Source organism: Anas platyrhynchos, chromosome 2, assembly GCF_047663525.1.
Source record: "Anas platyrhynchos isolate ZD024472 breed Pekin duck chromosome 2, IASCAAS_PekinDuck_T2T, whole genome shotgun sequence".
Lineage (NCBI taxonomy): Eukaryota > Metazoa > Chordata > Aves > Anseriformes > Anatidae > Anas > Anas platyrhynchos.
In genome coordinates, this window is record NC_092588.1 from 68370786 (window position 1) to 68387691 (window position 16906).

Consider the following 16906-nt stretch of genomic DNA (forward strand, 5'->3'; position numbering starts at 1 on the left):
CCCTTGCCACCTCGGTGCATAGTGAGAGGATAGATGCTCTCCCACGGTGCAGGAGCATCCGAATTATACCGCTAGCTGCGGTTTATTTGGCAGGTAAGACTGATTTTAAATTATTTCCTGCATATTTTCAAAGCAGTTTCCCTTTAAAGTGCAGCAGCTGCGACGTATTTCAGGTTCTGTAATTTCAAATGAGGCGCTAAGAGACTACTCCTTTCAACATTTTTTTTTTTTTAATGAGGGTGGGTACCTGTTGCAATGAATCAATTAAAACTCTTCTGACACACAAGATGCGTGCTGCCAGACCTGTTTCACAGGTTCCTCAGGAGGGAGGATAACATGTGACAGCACACAGAAGCCAGGAGGACTGGGGAAGATCAGAAGCCTGCATGAGCGAGCTTAGGTTTCCAAAATATTTCCTTGAAACGCTATTCAGAAGACCACTGAACTCTCTGACAGACGGCGCCATGGTGGAGCAAGAGATGCTGCTGTCGTGTGCTTATCCTCAGGAAAAGTGTAAGTGACCAAATGTGATTTTGTATAAGGAATGAGACCAGGACGCTGGAGAAAGGAAATGAAAGAAACAATCTAGCCATTATAATTGAAAAGACTGAGGGAGTAGAGGGGAAATGCTAAAATGAGGAAATAAGGAAGCTATTAACTTTATATTGTAGGCATGCAATTGAAATACGATTAGTGTACTTGCAGGCAAAAGAAAGGATGCTTGTATGAAGAACTCCGATATACAAGCATCTTGAGGAAACTTGCTTTAATCTTTGACTTTCTGCCTGTATTAGCAAAGCGCTGTGGCGTAGGGCTGCTTGTGAGGTGGAGAATGTGGACAATGGGCTTTGATTACCTCTGCGTAACTGGAGAGACAGACTGGGGTGCTGAGAAAGCATTTTCTAGAAAGATACAGTAAAAAAAAAAAATAAATAAATAGTAGATATAATTAAGAACAGCACTTTTTTTTTTTTTTTTTTGACAATACAAGCTGCCCAGAACTTTACCCAAATGTCAGTTAAGACTTATGATATGGTGCAAAGGTTCCCAAATCCATCCCTCCGTCCCAAAGGAAGCTGTAGCAGGATTTCTTTGGGAACGAGAAATATTATTTCTCTTCCTAGAAAACGTAACGCGGGCTAGAAGGAACGAAAGAACAAAATCTGTATATTCTGTTTTTTAAAATGCTAAAAGACTTTGGGAGAGCAGTTCCCAAGGTGCCAGCGAAGAGTGCGCCAGGCAGGCAGGAGCGCTGGGCCTGCCTCAACAAAACGCTAAGCGAAGGTAGGAGCGGAACTGGTATGTCCTGAAGCCACTTCGGTGCGCTGCCAGGGCAAAGTTCAGCACAAAGAAAAAACTGCTCTCTTTGAACTCCAGATACTTTGCCTTTCGAATGGGAAGGCTGGTTTTGGCAACGCAAGGAGGATGTTATTTAAAGCTTACTCCAGATGGAAGGATCAGCTTTGTTCTGGATGTAAAAAATGTTTCTGCGCAGGGCTTTACGTTGGTTATCAAGAGCAGGGTAGGGCAGGGATGTCAGCAAAGATGCAGTCTGCCTGTGGAGAGTTGATTTCTCCTCCCCACAAAGCCCCATATGCAGAAGGTGACAGACAGTTAAAACCCTTCCTTGCATGCAGCATCCTGCTGAGACGAGCTAGGAACCAGCCCTCTTGGAGCTAGATGACTCCAACAGGGCTTAAGCGGAACCAGGAGCTGTGATATCTGCACTATTAAAAGGCAGCGATGCTTTCTTTCCTGCTGACTAGTTGCTATTAGGGCTTTTTATAAAGCTTTATATATGCAGGCTATCAGTGATCTATGTTTAGCATTGCTATAACCTAAACATCACAAGTGGGTGTTTTTCTCTTTCATGGAGTGATTTCCTTTTTGTTTTCCTCCCCCTGCCTGTTGTTCACTTTCATGTTGAAAAAAATAAATACAAAATCTAGAGCCATACTGGGTTAAAAACACCCAGTTGCCTTCTATAGAAGACAGAAGGTGACTGGAGCTCTCAGACTGCTCAGTTTTGTATATCATATGCAACTTCATACTGTGTGTCGTTGTTTTTGCATGTGTGTAAGAGAGAAAGATTTCTCAATCTTTCTGGCTCTCGGGATCACAGGAATGTGCCAGCTGCAACACATGCAGCACTGTACAATATCTGAGAAATATGCATGCAAATATCAAATCAAACTTAAATAAATCCATAGGAGGAAGGAAACCATGTAGTACCTCGGGATGGATGAGCTGGACCCTCTAATTACACCTTATGGTGGTGTGAGTGAGCAGTGATCCCCCCGAAGCCAATGGAGCTGCTCCATGAGCTGAAGAAAGGACTGCGTGGAGGAGCAGCCTCGTTGCATTTATGGCATTAAGCACTTGCCAGGGACAGGTAGTGCATGTTTCTGGCACATTAAAAACACACATTGAGCACTGAATGGGTCCACTCCAGCCATAAAAGGTCAAAATTTTGCTGCATTTCAGCTCAAAGCTATGTGTTTTTGTGGACTGGTCCAAAATATCAGCCTGTTGAAGAGCTTAGCTTATAAAGACAAAACTCATCCTTAAAAGAAATTCTTTCTGCTGTAGCACAATAGGCATGGCACATCTTTGGGAGTACATCTGGTACATCTTTGGGCTGTGTATCTGTTGCCATGTGAAGTTAACAAGACACTTGAACCTTCATACCTGAACCGTGGTGTCTAGCTGTCCGTGACGGCATATTTCCATGCAGGTTCTGCTTACTGCTATTTGTCTCCCTAAATGTCTTTCAAGGAAAAAATAAGACATTTACGGTGTGGTTTTGGTTGGTTGGTTTGGTTTGTGTTTTTGGTCCTCCAAGACAAACCAGGATGGTTACAGCACTGAAAGATTAGGCCGTAGTTAGTCATAAGGCTTGTTTTCCATAGATCCATATAGGTAAAATGCAGTAGTGCCAGGGTATCCACTCCACAGCTGAACATTACTCTATTGTTGTGAACATGAGCTGGGGTCTTCTGTGGTCTGTCACTCTGTTTCATGTCACCCAGGCAGATGGAGAAGACTACTGACTACTTACTTTTGTCATGCAGCAGGCTTGTCTCATAACAGATACAACAAGAACAGGAAGATAAAATGTCCTGAAACAACAACATGCTGGCTAAGATGTCACCAGGTCTTGCTACTGTTTGTTTTTTTCCTGTCTCCAAAATTATCAATTGCCAAAACAATGTTGTTTGTGCACATACCATGTGTAGGCACAGCCACCTAACTAGGCTCAACCCGACACTTTCCTCATCAATCTCTTCAAAGCCCTTCTCCTAGGCTTTCTTGACAGTGATGGTTTCCAAAGGCAAATACCCCAGTTAGTCATTGAAATGGCTTTTACACCACCTAAGAAGCAAAATATATGTAATAAATGCAGCTCAGCTTCTTCTGGAGCAGGGGTAAACAAACTTCTCAAGTATATGACATAGTCCTAGATACTCCTAAATAGCTGTTTGCAAACATAAATTTTAAAGGAAAATAATATAACCTTATTATTATTATTTCTCTGTTTGCCTTAATGTTTATTTTTGTTTCTTTTTTTTTTTTTCTCATGCAGTTTTTTTGTAAAACAAAAAAATTCTAAGTAACAACAAGCTTACCACTATACAGAGAACTTTTCTGATATTTTATTTGCCTGACTGATGAGAAAATGAGTCTTGTTCCACTTTTACCTTCTGAATATTTGCTTTTCAGACGAAAGCATGCTATCAGACCATGTTTCCAGTGTGCTAAGCACCTTTGCACAATTTCTAAATCACTTCTTGCCAAAAAAAAGCCATGTGTGTTGAGCACCCTAAATTTCATTTGGTAAGGCTGACCTCTGATCTTTCGATCACTTCTTGGCCCTCCTTTGTAGCCTGATCAAGATTTCCATGTTAGTTTACCAAGCCTTTCAATACTTTTTTTTGTTCAGGAAGTGGCAATTGTCTAGGAAGAGTTTTTAAAATGTCCTGCTCTGGAACAGCTTTACCAGATGTTTGCTCATCCTCACTTCACTGTTTTCAAATATAAAATCTTGTTTGATTGTATCAGTATACACTTTGACCATTTAAATGAATGATCATCCTAAATGCAGGAGTGATTCCCAATTAACTACCCTACAGGTTTTTTGAATCACCTAACAAATTTGCTGGGAAAGGCATTCATTTTTATTGTTGTTTGGATTGTGGACTGTAATATCAAATCATATTTCAGCCTAAGAACTGGTCCCTGGTGGACTATGAGAGAAACAGCCCCAGTTATCTTCTCATGGACCTCTTGAAGATCTGCCAGTGAATCAATCTGTAAGCCATCTAACCCATAGCCTGTAGGTTCCTGTGTGTGAACATTTTACATCAAAATGCCATGGACTGTCTTGGAAAAATCAAAATATACTGGCCTGATACAGTAACTGTTCTTGATAAGACCTGTCAAATTGTCAAAACAAAAGGTTTATATAAGTAGTTAAGTTCCTTATTTTCCAGGGAACTGTGGTGCCTGACTGTCAGACTTTTTGGCTCTCATTTTTGATAACTTGCCAAATTAACACATCAGTGTATGTCAGCCCGATCTATAACTGTAGTCAGCTAATGAGAAATGAAGTTGATTTAATTCCTTTTTATATGTCCAAAGGAATAAAAAATATACCAAAAAACAAGGCAGAAGTAATACACGTGCTCTTCATATGTTCCTCATCTGAAAGCCATGTGGAAAGAGGTATTTCCATGTGAATTCCTCTCTGTTGACTTATTTCTGGAAGAAAGGCTTATGCAACGCATGGGTGGAGCCCAGGTAAAAATGTAAGCACAACTGTGCTGCTCAAAGGTGACTGAGAAGTGTATTTGGGAAAATTGTTTATGTTCACCCTTCAGAGACTGGCCATTAAAATGCTCCTCTGCAAAAAAAAAAAAAAAAAAAAAAACATATATATATATAAAATAAAATAAAACGAGTACAACCAGCACTAGCTACTCATTCTGCACACAGATGGTGCTAGTTGTCCCAGAATTGTGCCAGACTCAGCTAGAAAAGGACCTGGAGCAAGCACCCGAGATGTGCAGGGGTTTGGCAGATGCATCAAGGCTGCTCAAGAACCCGGAGGATTCAGGGACTTTGCCCACGCACCGTCCTCATGTTTAATGTTTTGCTGTTCCTGCTGCTGTGGTAACGTGGGTGGGAATGCAAGCAGAGGAAAGCTACCAGCAGCTGGATGCGTTCAGCTCCCTGTGCAGGAGGACAGGCTCTGAGGGGACAGCGAGCTTTGCAAGGGGGGGGGAAGCTCAAGGAAGAAAACATCAGGTAGAAATTAAAAATGGGCCTGAAATATGTTTGCCATACTGCTCAGCATATACTTGGTGTCTCAAAGGCACATCCATCTATGTCCTGCTTGGCTTCTGGGTCTGGAAGGCTTTCTGACTCTTTGGAGTGATTTTCTTCATCACATCTGTGAGGTGTATGCTACGCTGGAGATTTCCAGGGGACACAGGCTCTGCTGCAGTGGACACATGGGCTGTTGCTAGTGGCAGGGTCTGCTTAACTGCCTTCTTCCTCACCATAGATGGTCTTGCCTCAAAAAAACAAACAAAAGAACACACTTCTGCTATTGTATTTTTGGCCTAGTTATGCCGTCATCTGCAACACCACCACCTACTTGAAAGTTGTAACGGGGTAATTGAGAGCAAAGCTTTGCATGGGGTTTCCTTCCAGAGGATCCAGTCTGCAGAGGACTCCATCTTCTCTCCTCATGTAGGAAGAAGCTAGATGTCAAATCCGTAACAGATTTTTGGATCTGGCACTTGACCCAACTGAGATGCTTAAGACTAAAATCCCAGCAAAGCAGGCGGAGATTTTAGTTCAAGGATTTATTCACTGTTTGCCTCTTTGGTTCACCGGGAGCCTCGAGCTGCACTTGTGTGCATGTCCCGAGTTGTCTCAATCCTGGTGGAGCCACGTGAGCAACTCGAGCCCTAATTTGTACATATGTGACTGAGGTGCACCTCCTGGAGGGACAGCCAGTGCCACAGCAGGCCTCAGAGCTCACCCAGCTTTCAGGACCCATTGCTCACCTTATCACTCACCACAGCTGTTGCTGTTTGCTGCTGCAATGCAAAGCACAGGTGGTTCCTCTCCTCCACCCTAGCAGTACAGGCTGGCCTGATTATTTATGTAGAGGACATGGAAATTGTCATTCCCTGTTTGAACAGGTCCAAATCTACTCAACCTCTTGAGAGAAAGCCTGCCCAGCGGGAGTGAGGCCTTGCTAACATGGGGGCAGCCCTGTCCATGCTCTGCCACAGCTCCCTCGGGGCAGGCCTCAGTTTCAGTTCCCCTCCTGGGACCTTGCTTTTTTTTTGTAGTTCAGATAAAACAGCCACTGGTTAAAACACAGAAAATCAAGTGCAGACAAGGGCCAGAAAGCTGGATGCCCTCGTGCCAGGTGAGTGCCCTAGACATGAGGAGACATGACTGGGTTGCTTAATGTGCTCTTTTTCTTTGCGGACTAATGAATCTTGAATTGTGCTGTGCACGGTTGCAGCTGGAGCATGCGGAGCGTATCCCTCCAGCCCACTCACCCTGACCTACTTTAGAGCTGCTAATTGCATAATCCCTGGGGGTGTGTGTGTGGGGGGGGGTTGAAGTTCCCTTTTTCTTAAAAAAAAATAATTAAAAAAAAAAATCAAAGCCGACGAGGCTGTGTTTGGAAGGGATCTGGCCTGTGGATCCAGATGGAAAGGTCTTCCAGGTGGGTTTTCAGGTCGGTCCCCATGCCAGGCCACCACTATCGGCCAGGTCCAAGCAGATGCTGAGCTGCTTGGGGCTGTTATTGCAGACACTTAACGCTCTTTGTGCACTTTATAGATCTGCTGCTCCGGATTCAGGCTTCGCTCAAAGGCCTACGATCTTAAGTAGGGGGTATTACAACGACTTGTGCTGAGTCACCTAAGCCCTTTATTGAATCTGGCCCCAGTGCATTTTTCAGGCTTATTTACCGAGCAGCAGGTATTATTACCAGCAGTAACTGGGTTAATAACAGGGCCTCTAAGAGAGAAAGCAATTTGTAACACCTGTGATGCTTTGACTGAAACACATTCATTATCCCAGTTATGTAATAAGACAAACAATAAAAAAACGACTTCTCCTCGCAGAGATCTCGGCGGTGCCTGTTGCCTGTATATGGCCACCGCATCCTGTTTGCTCAGTGCTTGCACAGTTACATTTGCCTGGAATGTCCTCAGCAGAATGCCCCTTGAGTTTTAGTAACTAGGCATGTATTAACGAGATAAATACAGCAAATGCCAAAAAAAAAAAAAAAAAAAAAAAGGACATTTATCTTTGCTGTGGACAGACAGTTGTTGTTGCACACGAAGCCTGACAGATGTGGTTTGCTGGCAAGTGGGTGAGAAAAAAGGAGTATCTTAATTTGTGGTGGGAGGGGTGACAGGGTTCTCTTCAGTTCAAGACACAAAGGTCTGAAAACTTTCAAAGCTGTTCATAGCAGCTCCATATACAACATATGGTCCTTCCTGAGCTATTGACCATTCCCAGTGTGGGACTCTGCCAAGTGAAAGCTAAACAAAAGTTACCCTTAGAAAAATATTTAGGAAGCCCTGTTTTAGAAGCGAGTGCACATGTTGGCTGTGACTCAGAGCACACCCACACTGGGTAGACAGATTAGCATCTAAACCACTAGGCAAGTTCCAGTTCTAACTCAGAAGGTCAAAAAAGCCTGGGAAATGGCCACTGCTCCTTTTCTCCTCAGCACAATTATTTTTTTCCAGATTACAGAGTCATTTTGGATGGCATAGCAGCAGTGAAGTCAACTGATTGTCATAAACAATTGTGTTCTATGTTGGGAACCAATTCTGTAATTTCTGGACAAGGGAATAAAGAGGGGGGTGAAAACAAACCCACCAAACCTCAAACCTTTTCCTTTGGACGTGTTTGTTTTAACATTTGTTTCTGCTTCACGGAAACCACTGGGATCTGTAAAATGTTTACTAGGGAGGCACGTATTAGATGGAAGAGAGATGAAAGCCACCCCCGCCTTGATAATATGCTTGTTTTGTCCAGAACTGGAGAAGGTCAAATTGGACGTCTTTATTTGTTTGATTTGGTGTCATATTATCAGCACACAACAGCTCAAAAGAGCAAGACTGGCTTATGCATTTCTCTAGGTGTTCACATGTTGTGGCTGGCTTGTTTCCAAGCTACCTGTGAATGAAATCCCTGCGGGTCCTCAGCATTGCCATGAAGGTGGTGGGTACCCACCTACTCTGTCCTCTGTCCTGCACTGGGAACACACAGGAATGGTGTTTGGAGTAGGGCACAGAGCATTAGGAGCCTTTTCCAGGCCAGATATTCAGCTGTCCTAAAGTTTAAGGTATCTCCTAGTAAGAAAAAATGTTATCAACTTGTATTGTTTGTTCTGATGCATATTTTATATCTGCATTAGAAAAAAAGGATTTAATATAGCCTTGGAAGCTTGCAGGCTGTCCTGAAACCCTAGGATAAGTCTTTTCTACAATCCCTACACAGGGAGTTGACTTGATGATCCTTATGGGTCCCTTCCAACTTGGGATATTCTGTGAGTTCATGTAACTTACAACTGAGTATTTGTGGAATCAAGACGAATCAAGTAATGAAGCTCAAAGTTTCTAGAGGCAACAAAACTGCATTAATAAGAGACAGGTAGGAGTAAGGTCAGAATCAAAAACAATTTCGAGATTCCCATCCACGGTATCAAATGAAAATCTGATTGCAAGAGGGAGCTGAGTTAGGCAATGCTCATCATCAAGTGTTCTCAGCTAGCTTCAGGGGTTTTGCCTGCGCTTCGTCCAGAACTTTTACTGCTGCAGTCCAGCTAACAAGGAGATAGATAATGTATGGTGGGCATGGAGACCGACAGCAGAGTCTCAGTAGAAGAAATATTTTTTTCATTTTTCTTCTTAATAGCAATGGATAAAAAGGGACAGAATCGCAATGATGTGAGTTTCAGTAATATAGGAACAGCCCAGAGCTACATTCACTGCTGCAGACTCACCGTGGAGGAAGTACAGCAGATCTAAAAGATGAGTGCCTATTATTATCGCTGCAGCTGTGCAGGCAAAGCAGAACTTAGTTAAATCTTTGCTAATAGCTAATCCCCTACAAAACTGTAGGTGGAAATACTAGCTCACCTTGCTGGCTTATGGATTAGGTTTCTTTTCCCCCCGGTGTGGCTTTTCACTGAGCTGTCCATTGATCTCAGCTTCAGAGACAAATGGCCTTACGATTCCCCTCTACATCCCACTGCCAGAGAGTAAGGCAGAGAGAAATGGTGAAGATAACAAGGCTTTTCTACCTTCATTCCTCCCATTGGTACTCTGTCACAAGTAGCCCGAGAACTTAGGCTACAGCTCCATCCACATCTATAAATTAAATGTCTCCAGAAGTGCCTAGAACCAGTGCTCTGCAAAACCTGCTTTTCTTCTGCGTTTGCAGCACCATTTCAGCAAGCTAGATCTTGTTTCCTCTTCCAGAGTAACCATCACGTATGCAGCAGTGATGGGGCTTTTGCCAAAGCATTTTTCTTATCAGGATTATGCTTTTGCAGGATGAAATATCAACGAATCTGTATGGTTAATCTTTTGAACATTTCCCATTAATAAACAAAGAATTCTCCCTGGCTTCAGAAATGCTGTTCATTAACCCTTTTCTTCCAACACTAAGCATAACAAAAAGTTTTGAAGTTTATCAGAGCTATTTGGGACATTATTCCTTCTTGGACTTTACTATTCTATTTCTTTAAAAAAAAAAGCTTTCATTAAGACTATTTTTCATTTTCATTCGTTTTTATTTGATTTATTAAACAGCTGTTGGCAGGACCTTTTGTCCCATCATAGTCCCACAGGAAGGGGCTCCCCAGCCTCCCTTCAATCAGCAGTTCACTCTCAGAGAAAGCTAGCAATATTGGGCAATTTTGTTAGGCTTCCTTACAGAGAGATTACCCAGGAAAAATATAAAAATAAAAATCTTTCTGTAGGAGGTGCCATGCTAGGGGGACGGCCCTAGGCAGCTAAGGATCACTGCTGCCCATCCATGCCCCAAGCCTGCGGGCTGACATCAGCTGTGGTCATGACACACGGCGGGCTGGCAGTGCCTATCTTCCTGTTGTTTTTGCAACCACCTGGGATCATAGGAAGCTATCGGCCTTTAAGGCTGCTTTAACAGCTGGTAGTCACAGCCCCCATGTCTGAAAGCCTGTAGGAGCTGGGCAGAGTGGCTGCTCAACCCTTCCAGATCTCATCCGTGGCATTTGTTTATATGTTGTGGTTGAGCTCTAACAAATTCTCTTTCTTCTTTCCACCCCTCAGCGTTGTAGTATGCTTACTTTTATTTCCTCCCCCCTTCCTTGTTGGCTTTTCCTCCCTTGTGATACCGGCTCCTCTTCACTCCTGATCGGAGAGGGGCTTTTCCTTTGCCACTGGAGGAGAAGCCCTTATGGACCTGGGATGAGGGCTGATGGCTAATTCTCTAGGTGGCCTTCTCCCAGGAAGGAAAGGGGTCAGGCTGGAGTCCCACAGCTTAATCTGGAGCACCTTGCTTGTGTAATTCTCTCCGACTGTCGTCTGAAATCACACCAGTATTTCTCAATCAGCATTTGGCATTCGTAACTAACTGCGTTCTGGCCCACAGAGAGGAAAAATGAGCAGGTTTCTCTCAAGGCATTGTCTCAGATGACCTTTTGCAGCTTGGTCTTGCCGACCCCAGGAGACAGTCAGTGGGAAAGCATTCCTCGGGAGCAAAGTGAGGCCGTTAAATCTGTTCCCATAGCCATGGGAGTGCAAACCTTTTGGAGAGCTGTCGGGCTGCTATGCCTCAAGCATGTTGGGAAAAAGAGTGGGAGAAACTGCAGGCTCCTTGTGGCAGAGTAGAGGGAATAAGCGTGTCCAGGTTCCAGATGGACTATTAACTGAATATATTTTGATTTCCTTCTCTCTCTTTTTCTCTGCTCTGTAAAGGCTTAGCAGCAGTAGCAACTACCAGATAGCAATTTTATGGCAAAACCATGATATATGGGGCAAAGATTAAATAGATAGTGCTGTTCCCTCTCTCACAGATCTTCTTGGGAATGTACACGTATAACATGCATATGTGAAGTAAAATCTTATTTTCAGCTCTACAAAAGCAAATAGGTAGGTTTAGCATTCAAAATAATACAGCATTTTAGCAATCTAGAGCGTACTCTCTCATTAACACCAGAGTGTGCCATTTTACCTGACGTGTGCTTGATTCCACTAACCTGGAAGAGATGACACATTTAATGCCCCAGGTCTGCACTAGGTTTTGAACAATAACTTTTATTGCTATTCTGGTACCAGTGCTGGAATTTTTAATGAGACCAACGAACCTGTATTCATCAGATTAATTTCTCTGAAGTATTTTGTCAATTTTAGGAAATGAACAAAAAGTTATTATACAAAGGAAATACATTGCGTGTCTGAAACTCGAAGCAGAGCATATTAGCAGTAATCAAGTTCATGCTTATTATCTTTACAGCCCCATAGGTGTGCATGGTGCTTTGTTGGCAAATATAATGGCAAGCCTGTGCTTTTCTCCCTAGGCAATAATCTATCAGGTGACTCACTCTATCGGCTTGATTTTATATGCTCAGATAATCTAATATTAAAAACAGGGAAAGAGGCACCAGACGGGTTACTGTGATGAGTAGGCAAACAGCATGCACTACGTGCTGACACTGAAAAGGTAGGGCTCTATTTTAATGTCAATACAGTTCGGTATTGTCATGCCATATATTTTCCAAAGATGACCACCATGCATTTTACTAGATTAAATCTTGCTGAACCGAGGGGGAGGAATGGATCTGCAAGGCATGACTTGAATCGAGCACATCCCTCTATGTGCCACAGACACATACAAATACCCTTGCAAATATAACCCATAACAAAACCCTTGCAAATACTTCCCGCTGCCTTCACAGCCATAATACTTTCCTAAAGTGGGGTGCAGGTGTTTACAAAGGGTCCATTCTTAACGGGGTGGTGAGGAAGTGAAAGAAAGCTAAAAGCAGAGAGAGTGCATCTACATGGCCAGCTCTGTGAGCTTGAAGGAAAGAAATCTACCAAACTGGGCTTGATACAGGAGCTTCTTCCCTCCAGAAAGATGCCTGCACCATTTTCCAGTGTTACTGCTGTGCGTGGAACGTATCCACTGTGTTTTGTGTCAGACGAAATGAGTTAAGCAGAAATCTGATTCATGGGGCTGGAATCTGGAGAGGATAAGCTTCCTGGCACAGGGAGACTCCTCTCCTCTGTGGTCTGATTAGCACTAAGGATTCTGCTGGGGAGTCGTGTGTAACAGCTAACATCTCACAGCTTAAAGAGGTGCATGGGAGTAGTGGATGTTGCTGTCACCCCTGGGCAGCTTGCAAGTGTCAGCGAAACAGGACAGTTCCCAGCCCAGCAGCCGGAGAGACTGAGCACGTACAGGGAATTGGACTATACAGGGACACGGCAAATTCCTTCGTCACTTTCTGTGCCACTGGAAGATTTGTCCAGTGCGTCCAGGAGGGGATGTAGTGATTTTCCTGAGTCTGAGCCACGGGACATCTGCTGGAGGACCGAAGGGAAGGCAAATAATCGGTAGTGACGGATGAGAGCGGCCTCTCCAGCACCGTGGGCTGTCCCCTGTGGGAGGGGACGGGGCTGAGCAGGCAGCTGGGTCCCAGCCCAGCTTGGCAATAGCAGCTTCAAAGCAGCTGGCTTGTTCCTCCTGTCTGCGGGGCTTCAGCCCCGTGTCGCTGCAGGCCTGCTGCTGCCCATCCCGTGGTGGAGGAGCTCGTGGCTGCACCCCTGCCCTAGAGCTGGGTGTGCCGGCTGGCCAGCCAGAGCTTAGCCTCTGGTCCTGAGTCTCTGCAAAAAACAGGGCCAGGGTGATGGCTCTGTGCTGGCTTTAGAAAAGCTCTGATAATTTGCGGTGTCTCCGCGAATCTCTCTTGTCACCTTTGACAAAACTCTTGCAGGTGGAAATACGGCACGGGAAGGAGGCGCAGTTCTTTTGCATAACCCGCTGCCAGCCAGTGAGCGTAAAATGTGGTGAGCTGCAGAGGGTGTTTTTTTTCTTTTCTTTTTCTTTTTCTTTCTTTTTTTTTTTTTTTTTTTTTTTTGAAATTATAAGCTTAGTGGAAAAAAGCTCATTTTAAAAACAAGTGACAGGAAATCAGCTGCATACAGTGGTTACAAATTGGAGATGGATTAGCAGCCTTTAAGAGAAAATCCACCGTGTCTGCAAAGTATGTGGAAAAATAAAAAAGAAGAGATAGAGCAAGCAGAAAGGACAGGTGAAAGGCATTACTTTCATTTTCTGGTAGCGTGCCAATTCACAATTGCTAGATATTAGCAAGGTGAAAGGTGTGAGTTACAACGACAAGAGTCATTAAGCCAAATTTCAACAAATACCTTCATAGTTCGCCGTGTTTCTGATGTCACATAATCTCGTTTCAGATCTGTGTTTATGTGTAAAGGCAGGAATTAACCCACTGGGTAATTGCAGACCAGCTTATCCTGCTGCCGCGTACTGCGGGGGAGCGGTGTCACGGGGACGGTGCTGCAGAGCGCCTGGCACACCCTGTTTGCCTTGACTCGCACAGGCAATCCCTCTGTCACTTAGCCTACTACCATCCCTAAAACGTATCACATTTTATAGTAAAGCCGGGCAGCAAACCCACTATAATGAAGGATGAAACAGGTCCACGTTCCTATCACTGAACATTCCCCTAAAAACATGCCTGCCTTCCTTTCCATCCAGATCTCCATCACTGTTGTGTGATGGGGAGGCTTTCTCTTCTCCTCCGCTGCCTATCCCTGTCTGCTTTAAACTATTTACTAAAACTCCTAGTTCCTTCAGTTTCCTTATATTTCTAGATCCAAGATGCAGCCACAGTTTGTGATTTTATTTTTTTTTCCCCCTATGGTGAATTGTGGGAAGACAACATCCTTTCGGACCATTCCCAGCTGGAGACAATTTCTCAATATTTGGCTTTGCTGTTGTTTCTTCAGAGCCTCATCCTTGTCTCTGCTTTGCTGTTCCCTTTTGTTTCTTTAAGGGTTTTTGGTTTAACTCTGTGCATTCAGCCCAGACACCATTGTGCAGACAGCCTGAATTCCCCAACACTTGTAACAAGTTGCTCTGTAAGTGGTGGGACCCAAATGCAAACAGTGCTGCAGAATGTCCCACGTTTCATGGGGTCTGTATTTGGTTTCCTACCATTAATGGTGTACGAAGTGTGTTTCTTTTCCAACTATACTACTCACCAGCCTATCTTCCTGAGATTATATGAGCTGCAGAACTTTCTGACAGCTTTGATCAAAACTAGTTTCAAATCCTACTGGGGGAGTGGAAGGAGAGGAGGAGGACAGGCAAGCAGAGAAGCACACTCAGAGCATGGTAATGTAATCCTTATTTCCGTAGGATAACAGTCCAAAGTGTGTCACAGCTAACTCTCCTCCTCCACAATATTCTGAAATAAAATTTCAGCGAGTCCAAATAAAATGTCACAAACTGAATTTGTTGAAGGGAAACATTTCAACAAATCCAAAACAAAAGTGATTTGGAACTTGCTTTTGGAGAACTTCAGAAAATTGCAGCCTTCTGTTCTTAAGTAAAATAAAAAGAAATTGGAAAAAAGCAAAACAAAACAAAAAAACTCCCCAAAACCCTGCAGACCTCTATGGGAAAAATAACTTACTATTTTACTTTTGTTAACTCTTCTGAGCCTTACTAAAAAGTACATAAATGGAGTTTTGCTAGCAAGGTAAGCCTCATGTTTATCAGCTCACAAGACATGCATTTTTGGCTCCTACACATTCAAAACATTTGAACAAAGGCAGGTCTAGCAGGTGTTTTTTTCTCCTTTCACGTCATGTCAAGCTTCTTGACTAAATTTTTTATCCTCTGGCCAAGATTCAAAGACAGCACTTAGATGAAAAGCTGGGAAATATAAAATATTTAGCATATATAAATACGGGGATTAAGTCTTTTTTTTTTTTTTTTTTTTTTTTTTTTCCCTTCTGATTATAATGACAAAGACTTTAGCAGTTCCTGTTCATCCATGTTTCAAACGCAAAACCATTCTGGGTGTCGCTCAGGAAGGGAAAGCTCTGTGACTTTCCCAAATAGAAGATATTACTGGGGTCTGGTGGTTCTTTTCTTCCCTTTTCTTTCTCTCTTTCTCTCTCTTCCTTCCTTCCTTCCTTCCTTCCTTCCTTCCTTCCTTGATTTCAGTTGAAGCTGATTAAAATGACAATTCGACGTTTATTGAAAATGCAAGGATTCTGAAAAAGGACAAAGATTTCATTCTGGAAAAAAAAAGGTTTCAAAAGTTTTCACAGTGGCACAACAAAATATTTTGGAAACAATCAAAATGCTTTGTTTCTGAATGAAATGGAGCTTGGGAGCCCACTTCCCATGGCTTCCATGTGGCCTGTAAGATCCAGTGAGAGGAGGGACCAGGCAGGAGATAAAAGCCGGGAAAACACTGGCTGAGTCAACTGGGATTTGAGGCTTGCAGGCTCCGTGCTGCAGAGTTAAAAGCAAAGCTGCAGTGAAGCTAAAAGTCCCAGGGTTCTGCGGCAGGACCCTGAGGGTTTTTTAATTGCACGTGGCAAAGCTGTGCTGGAATCCAACTAAAAAAAAAACCCACAAGTATTGCAGGCACTATGAGCTGTGGCAGCACCAGAGCCTACCAGGTGTGTTGTCAGGATATCCTGTTTTGTTGGCAGTTTTGGGTGATTTACATTTTATTTTCTTTTAGCAGTTTTACCTTGGATAAATGTCTTAGTTCTCAGAAACTGAATTTTCCAGTAAAAACATTCTGTTGGAAAATCCCCAATACCCCGCACTTTCACTGCCTTTCTCAGACATGTTTGTTCTTTCAGGGTTGGGACCGAGGATTTTGAGGAACAAACAGGATGTAAATGTGGTGGACTTGGAGGAGGAAGAGAATTTTTCACTTAGACATCTGGAGGCTGGACAGTAAGGGTGCTATCCTTCAGTGTGCTGTGATTACATCTTATGTATTATACAGGTTTAGCCACATTTTTGTGAGCTATTATTAACGCTGACTTGCAGCATACGCCTTTGGAAGCAGTACAGTCAAGGCATACCTGCTTACAGTGGGAAACTAAAAAGCCTCAAATTTCCTCTTGGCTGGCTCCTTCCTCCTACGCCCAGCTCCGTCCATGCGGTTCGAAAACAGAAGCTGACATCCAGTCATTTTCTGTTGTTGGAAGAACATTCATAACAAAACCCACATCCCCTGTTGTAAATGCATTGGAAGGACGTGGAACAGGTGAATTTGCAGACTGCTTCTTTTTGGATTGTTTGGAAAGGTGTCATATCCATTTTCTTGCCTTCATGTGATGCTATTTTGGCAGCAGTAACAGGAATGGGCATCTCAGCCACTTTCTAATCAAATTAGCCAGGCATGCTCCCACTCAGATGGAAGGCTGGTTGGCTTTTCCAGCTTGGATTTATACCCTATGGACGTGAGTTCGGAGGCACTTTATCTGCTCTCATGGCTTTAGGTGCCTTGTTGCTGAAGTAAAGGTACCGTGGCAGCTATCTGTGTTACCTTTGTATGGCTGCACAAAGATGGAATAGCTCCTGTAGGGAAAAAAAAAAATAAATCTATTTAAACCAGCTGAGATGTTCAGACTTTTCATTAAGTGCAAAAATGAGACTTAAAGCAGAAGCAAAGAACAGAATGGCAGGGATTGGCAGGTTAACAAGGAAAATGCTTGACAGATTCAGACAGGGCTCATTTTAGTACCGGGAGGCATCACGTAGGGTGTGAGGTAGCTGTAGACCAGGCAGGTATTGATCTACAGCCCTCCTTTGCACA

At 43.5% G+C, this 16906-nt stretch overlaps 1 protein-coding gene across 4 annotated transcripts in view; it reads left to right on the forward strand.

Moving 5' to 3' along the window:
• Positions 1-303: 303 nt before the first annotated feature.
• PTPN3 (protein tyrosine phosphatase non-receptor type 3) overlaps positions 304-16906 on the forward strand; it is a 160104-nt gene continuing 143501 nt past the window's right edge. The window contains exon 1 of one of the 4 annotated variants that reach the window (XM_072034894.1): positions 304-513. In XM_072034894.1, the coding sequence (XP_071890995.1) occupies positions 387-513 (127 nt within the window). In that variant the 5' untranslated portion in view covers positions 304-386. The remainder of the gene's footprint in view (positions 514-16906) is intronic. The other 3 variants (XM_027451801.3, XM_027451802.3, XM_072034895.1) reach the window with 3 other exon arrangements.